Source organism: Rasamsonia emersonii (assembly GCF_000968595.1).
Source record: "Rasamsonia emersonii CBS 393.64 chromosome Unknown ctg1118621760303, whole genome shotgun sequence".
Taxonomy (NCBI): Eukaryota; Fungi; Ascomycota; class Eurotiomycetes; order Eurotiales; family Trichocomaceae; genus Rasamsonia; species Rasamsonia emersonii.
In genome coordinates this window covers 23,865-30,389 of record NW_013563093.1, presented here as the reverse complement: position 1 = coordinate 30,389, position 6,525 = coordinate 23,865, and the positions used below count along the sequence as shown (strand labels likewise).

The window sequence follows — 6,525 nt, the reverse complement described above, 5'->3', positions numbered from 1 at the left end:
GCCGCAGAAGATCAGGACGAACAGCTCGCTGCCGGCCCAGACGATCAGGTTGTACGTGTTCCAGGTGATGTCGGCATGGGCACCAAGCGATGGCAGGAACGTGGTCTTGACGATGCCGCATATGGCGGCGAGGATGCCGAGGCTGAGGATGATGCACAGGTTCACTCGCCGTTTCAAGTCCATGTTCAGGTTGTAGACCAGGCTGGCGGGGACGAAGGCGAGCACGGCGTCGGTGAAGATATTGAGCGCTGGGCACGTTAGTCCGCAGAAACAGAGACGGAGGGTGGAGGAGCGTACCGCTGGTGAAGAAGGCAAAGTGCGGTTCGAGCTCGGGATCCCAGCAGTGGTGCGGGACCGTCTTGTCCCAGAGCGCCGAAGGGGGGTCGCACTGCACGTAGGTCATGATGCAGTTGATGATGGTGGCGATCCAGGTGAGCGTCAGGGTCACGATGATCAGCCACTTGCGCCAGTTCGACTGGTCGACGGCCGAGACGGAGCCGACGATGCGCATCACCAGCAGGGCGACGGAGAGCTTGGCGGGGGCGTACGAGAAGGTGGTGACGAACTGGATGATGTAGTTGATATAGGTGATCTCCTCCGTGTTGGCGCCCGTCGTCGCCAGGTAGTAGACATGACGGAATCCTCCGAGCAGGGCATAGTCGGTGACGAGGGCGCACCAGAGGATGAAGATGCCCTTGTGACTGTTAGCCTCCCATCTATAGATCTCTATCTGTTGCAGAAAGCTTGACATACCAGGGTGAACAGCATCGTCCAGTCATCCCAACCAGTGCCCCGGATGAGACGACGGGCCCAGAAGCGCAACCCGACGGCGACAATGGCGAGGGCGCATTCCGCCCAGGCCACTGCGATGACGGCCGGACCCCGGTTGACGTCTCCGTCCGTGGGTTTGGGGATCGCTTCAGCCATGGTGACGACAGTGCTATACGTTGTTCACCTCCGTCGACCACCGTCCAGCGAGGTTGATGACAACAAGACAGCTGGGGAGAGAGGAAAGAAGAAGACGGCGACGAAGCCGGGCATCAGGAACAATAAGGCTGGCGGCCCGTGTGGACAGGCCCCGCGCTGAGAGCATTGACGCCGACGAACAGGTCGCCATTTGGCCCCTTCGTTCAACATCATGCATGCATATCAAAGTTATCCAAAATCCCATTTATGGGATGACGGCCTGAGACCCAGTCAGCGCCATCGGCACTTGAACTGATCCTGCAGCGTAGTCGGCAGTGTCCTTGCTACCTGGAGGCTTGTTTTCGCCCTGGATCCGATCGCCCGCCGTCAATAAGCCAGCACGAGCCATGTTGCCCCTCATTTTGTCGTCTTGACACGGATGTTCTTGGCGAGAAGGATTGCATGCCACATGCAGGGACGAGAGCACGATAGCCCTATCAGATTAGGGCGGCGCCGATCCCCCGCCTGAGCACAAGCAGCACGGCGGAGTCCCGACGGCTACTCGACCACGCACATACCTAGCGTGCACAGAAGGTCCCATTGGGGGCCAAAACAGTTCCTGCATGATAACCTTCGGTATATCAGGTCGTGATGGCACGGCGGGCGACTAGGGCGCTGCCAAGACGCGACATGCGACTCTTAGTGCCGGCGCTAATGCACATGCATGCTGAACGTGCTCAATCCTGTCCTCGATCCTGACCTCGATCCTGCTGGGGCCAGCGCCATCGCTCTGGTGCCGACATGCATGTCCATTATTGCGCCTGGGGATCATCAATCGAATTGCCGTGTTGGTCTGGGTGTCGAGCTTGCTGCTATCTTGCCCACTGTTGGGTTGCGGTGCCGATGGCTTAGCGCGCGCATTCACATGCGGAGACAGTCAGGCGTCAGCAGCTATTACGGAGGATGGCGACAGAGCTGTTATTAACGAAATGGCCCATGCTGGCCCAGCGCTCCGGACTCCTCCTCGTCTCTTGACATTGATCTGCCGAGCATTGCGGACAGAATCATGGTCGCCGCAGCTGTATCCAATCCGGCCGAGCGAGGGGCTTCTTCTAGCAGCTCCAGGAAGCTCCGCTCGGCGTGCGACAGCTGCCATCACACCAAGGTCAAATGCTCCGGGGGCCGTCCCTGCGAGAAGTGCCGGAAGATGGGCTTTGATTGTGTCTACAGCGCCTCGAACCGCATTGGGCGGCCCAAGAACACGAGAAACAAAAAGACTCTCGAGCGCATCCGGAGGTGTCAGGAAGCACAGGCGAGCTCAGCAATCGTGGAAAAGCAGCGGACGGCCGAGGCATGCTTGGACTGGGCGGTCGAGACGATGCACGACGACTGCCTCCCCTCGCTGGGCGATTTCAGCAGTATGTCGCTCGACGGGATGGCAACCGACGACTTTCTCCTGCCACTGTCGAGCTTCGACGCCGGGACGAATGCAATGGACGACATCGACATCCTGAATCCGAGTGCCGCTCTGCAATCGACCTCACCAGACTCACCTGTGATGGCTGGCATCGATCCCAGCAGCAGCACATCCTCTCCAACGCAAACCATCTCCCATCCCGGTCACGACAGTGGCGTCAGCGCGCCTTCTGAGGAGAGCAGTCTCCCATCCTCACCGGGCCATGTCGACCTGACCATAGACCCCAGCGCAAACACGCCAGTACCCCATCACACCTCGGATGTCCCCCTCCCTTCTCCCCCTCCGTCCGCGATGAAGTTGTCGTTTTCGCACTCCGAACCGACAGGATTAGCCACCCGGCCCTGCAAATGCCTTGCGGATCAAGCTGGTCTTCTAGTGTACCTCAAGGGTCTGTCGACCCATCGCGCGGTGCCCCGGGTCGATGCAGCCCTGCTGGGCACATCGCGGGCGCTGGCGACCTGGCGCACGTTTCTCCGGTGCCGGACGTGCTGGCCCGGGTGGCGGCGTAGCACGGACGTCCTCGAGAGCCTCACGCTGGCGGCCATGAACGCGAGACTGGTGGTGCAGGTGCTGCAGACCCAAGTGCAGAGCCTGTTGACGTCGAGCAACCGCATCCCCAACGCCTTGAATGCGCGATGCGATGATGATGACGGTGACGAGATGGAGCATCCCGTGCGCGCACGTCTGGGAACCTACGCGGCAGGGCCTGCGGAAGCGCGCATGCTCTCGGCGATGCTGCTCTTCCGGGCGAGCAACCAGGTCGACGCTGTGCTGCGGCAGTTTCGCATGCAGGCAGAGCGTCTCGACACGGGCAGCGTCAGTGCACGTGGCCGGCGTTGTGGGGACGATAGCGAGCAGGAGCGGGAACGGGTACGGGAGCGGGAGCGGGAGCGGGAAGCGGAACGGGCCGAGGGCGGGGACTGGCAATTGTCCCAGCCATGGGAGGACAGCGAGAGCGAAGAAAGCGAGGTCGAGGGTGACGGCGAAGGCGACAACGACAGCGCGCGACAGGCTCGACAGGTACAAGGGACGCTGCGGTGGTTGGAACAGAGGGTGCGACGACTGCGGGGGAGCGCGCGGCGGTGTGTAGGGGTCAGCCTGCAATCAGGATGACAGGATGACTCGAGATGACTAGAGATGACTAGAGATGACTAGAGATGACTAGGTCAGGGCTAGCGCTGTCGATCCGAATCCCTGTACGGAGTACATTAGTGTGTACATAGCGATCTACGGTCGGGTGGAATGGAAATAGCTTATTTGGACGACAATCCGCTTATCAACGAGTCGGGCGGGAGAACGTAAAACAAATCGAAAAATTTATATCTCTTGGTGGATGTACAAAATACAGAACAGAATTCAGTATCCACAAAATATGTGCTCTACATACTGTACAGACTGTATGTACATTCGTACGAAGATGTTCTTTTTTTCTCGGGCGGCACGCAGACCCGCGCCTAAATGTTTAGCCGATCGAGTCGACCGACGACTGCCCGACCAGTGACTAAATATTACTCTCCGGGCCGGTACGGTAAACAATTTACACGGCTGATCCCTTCATGGTATGAGAGGATGTCATAAATAAATAAATAAAAATAAATAAAAAGAAGAAAATTGATTTCAGATACTAGGAAGGAGATAGTGATGTCTGTTTGGAAATTCGAATGGTTTTGTCATTGTCCTTTTGCTTTTTAAAAAAAAAAACAAGCCTTTAACGACTCGCTCCGCTCGTCTAGGCCTGAAGGGGAAGAACACCTAGGCTTACTAATGCCTATAAGGAAGCCTATAAGCTAATATAAAGCCTCTAGGGAAGCCTATAAGAGAGGCATTAGAAAGCCTATATAAGCTAATGCTCATACCTAAATGCTCCGGACCTTCGGCCCTCCGCATACCTGTAATGTAAGCCTATATAAGGCCTCTAGGGTGCCAGTATAAAGCCTATAGGGAAGCCCTGTGAAGCCCACAATAGTGCCAGCATGAAGCCTCTAGGGATGCCAGCGTGAAGCCTTATAGGGGTGCTAATATAACACTTGTAGGGGGCCTAGGGGCATTGTAAAGCCTATAATTAAGGTAGGCAGCCAGGGCCCTATGGTTGTAGGGGGTTGTAAGAGAAGATGGATACTTACGTAAAAAGTACAGAAAAGCGATTTTGACCAATCACATGTACGGAAATGCCTTACTAAGCAACATTGTCGCCAAAAGGTGTTATTTCCTTTACAATAGGGGGGATTAATTCTTTTTTTAAAGAAAAGAGATAACTTATCAATTAGCTGCATGCGTACTCTACTATTCTTTTTTTTTAATGATATCTACTGTTGAGTTTGCGGATGTGTTCTCTATGTATATTTTCGATAAATTGAAAATGCAGTAGTTCTTTTTTTTCTATTTTCTCTGCTTTTCAATGTATGTATTTCTAGATCCCAATATCTTAATGTCCTCACATCCTAGTATCCCAGTATGTAACAACCCCACTTTGTACCTGTTTGTACCTTTTATTTATTATTTACATGTCCTGTAACTAAAATCCTCTCTACTCTCTTCTTGTAAACTTGTACTCGACAAGCGAGTGGTGCACTCCCACCGCATTGCCCGACACGCCCACCAGCTCGAACCCAGGGTGGGCAGCCTGGAAGAGCCTGGTATACTGCTCGACGCTGCGCTCGCGCGCGACGTGCGCGGCGAGCATGACATGGTCGTCGATGCGCACCTGCTTGTCCTCCAACAGGGCACTCCTCGTCGCGGGAGGCTCGGGCATGACGCCCTCTGAGACCAGGACGCGCGCGCCGTCCTTGAGCGCAGGCACCAGCGCCTGGATGATGCGGATGCAGTCGGCATCGGACCAGTCGTGCAGCACGTGCCGGAAGAAGTACACGTCGGCCTGCACGGGCTGAGGGTGGAAGAAGTCGTGCTCCCGGAAGGTGATGCGCTGCTGCAGGTCGGCGTCTTGCGCGATGATCCGCCGGCCCATCTCGAGGCCTTCCTTGTTGATGTCCTCGACGACGAAGTGCAGTTGTGGGAAGTTGCGTGCGAGTGCGATGCTTGTGTGGCCGGAGGAGCCGCCGACCTAGAAGAGAAGACAGTTAGAGAACGTTCGTTTGATATGGACTCTGGTGATATGGTATGTACGTACATCTACAATCGTCCCCGATCCTAGCGATGTCCAGTCCCACGACTGGACCACATTGCCCACCTGGTACCGCGGCAGCTGGGACCGCCCGTCCAGGTAGTTGAAGTAGCCCTGGCTGGCGTCCGGGTGCTTGCCCATGTAGTCGAACAGGTTGACATAGCCCGGATACGACAGATTGAAGGCCGCCTCTGGAGCGTCGGGCTGCTTCTCCTGCTGCGCTTTGAGAGCATCGGCCAGGCTGACGACGATGCGCGTGCTGAAGCCGCTGTTGAAGACGGTCATGTCGTGCAGGTTCTTGTTCCTGGCCAGCGTCGCGGACGCGGCCGTGTGTGCGATGCGTCCTTGCTCGGGCTCGCAGAAGACGCCGTTCGTGATGGCATACCGCACTGTACGCGCGAGCACGTCCTCGTCCAGGCCCGTCGCGGCTGCCAGCTCGGGCAGCGAGATGGTCGAGCCAAAGGGCACCTTTTGCGGGATCTCGAAGCGGACGACGGTGGCCAGGTTGGCCGTATCGGTGGCCTGGAGAGTCAGCTTGCAATCGTCACATCATTCACCGGGACTCACGTACCCCGTATGCCAGCGTCACGATATGGTCGACCGGCCCCTGGGCCAGCCGCAGCAGATCGTGCGCGGCGTTGATGAGCCGGTTGCGGGCTTCGAGGAGCGCCGTGTCTGGCTTGGCCGTCGTCTTGCCAATCGTCACGGCGCTGGTCTCGTCGAAGCTGGGAGCAGGCTCGCCGCGGGCCTGCAGCAGCTGAGTGACGGTGGCGACGTCGGCGGAGATGGAGGCGGCGAGCTGCTCGAGGGGGGTCGCCATAGCTCACTAGACAGCTAGTCAGAGAGAACTAGTAGAAGAAGGTTTGATAGCGTAGGCAGTTGTCTTGCTAGAAGGCAGCAGATGGTGTGGGAGGCTTTCTATGCTGAGTGAATGAATCTGCTGAAGTGGGATGTTGTGAAGTCTCCGAGCTGATTTATCGCCGAAAACAAGTCGCCGGCGGCACCAACACCGAGCTGCCAA

General features: G+C 57.0%; 3 protein-coding genes across 3 annotated transcripts; 2 read left to right on the top strand and 1 right to left on the bottom strand.

Annotated features, from left to right (window-relative positions):
• On the top strand, nucleotides 1–984 carry T310_5597 (uncharacterized protein; the record flags this gene model as incomplete). The annotated part of the gene is made up of 3 exons (XM_013471547.1): nucleotides 1–256; nucleotides 411–703; nucleotides 757–984. Coding segments are annotated over 3 exons (777 nt in total), but the record flags the coding sequence as incomplete, so codon positions are not given.
• Nucleotides 985–1,972: 988 nt separating this feature from the next.
• Nucleotides 1,973–3,841, top strand: T310_5596 (C6 finger domain protein GliZ; the record flags this gene model as incomplete). The annotated part of the gene is made up of 4 exons (XM_013471546.1): nucleotides 1,973–3,403; nucleotides 3,549–3,594; nucleotides 3,636–3,681; nucleotides 3,778–3,841. The coding sequence occupies 4 exons, from the start codon at nucleotides 1,973–1,975 to the stop codon at nucleotides 3,839–3,841; spliced, it is 1,587 nt and encodes a 528-aa protein (XP_013327000.1).
• A 1,069-nt stretch (nucleotides 3,842–4,910) lies between these two features.
• Nucleotides 4,911–6,324, bottom strand: T310_5595 (O-methyltransferase; the record flags this gene model as incomplete). The annotated part of the gene is made up of 3 exons (XM_013471545.1): nucleotides 4,911–5,444; nucleotides 5,511–6,026; nucleotides 6,076–6,324. The coding sequence occupies 3 exons, from the start codon at nucleotides 6,322–6,324 to the stop codon at nucleotides 4,911–4,913; spliced, it is 1,299 nt and encodes a 432-aa protein (XP_013326999.1).
• Nucleotides 6,325–6,525: the final 201 nt, after the last annotated feature.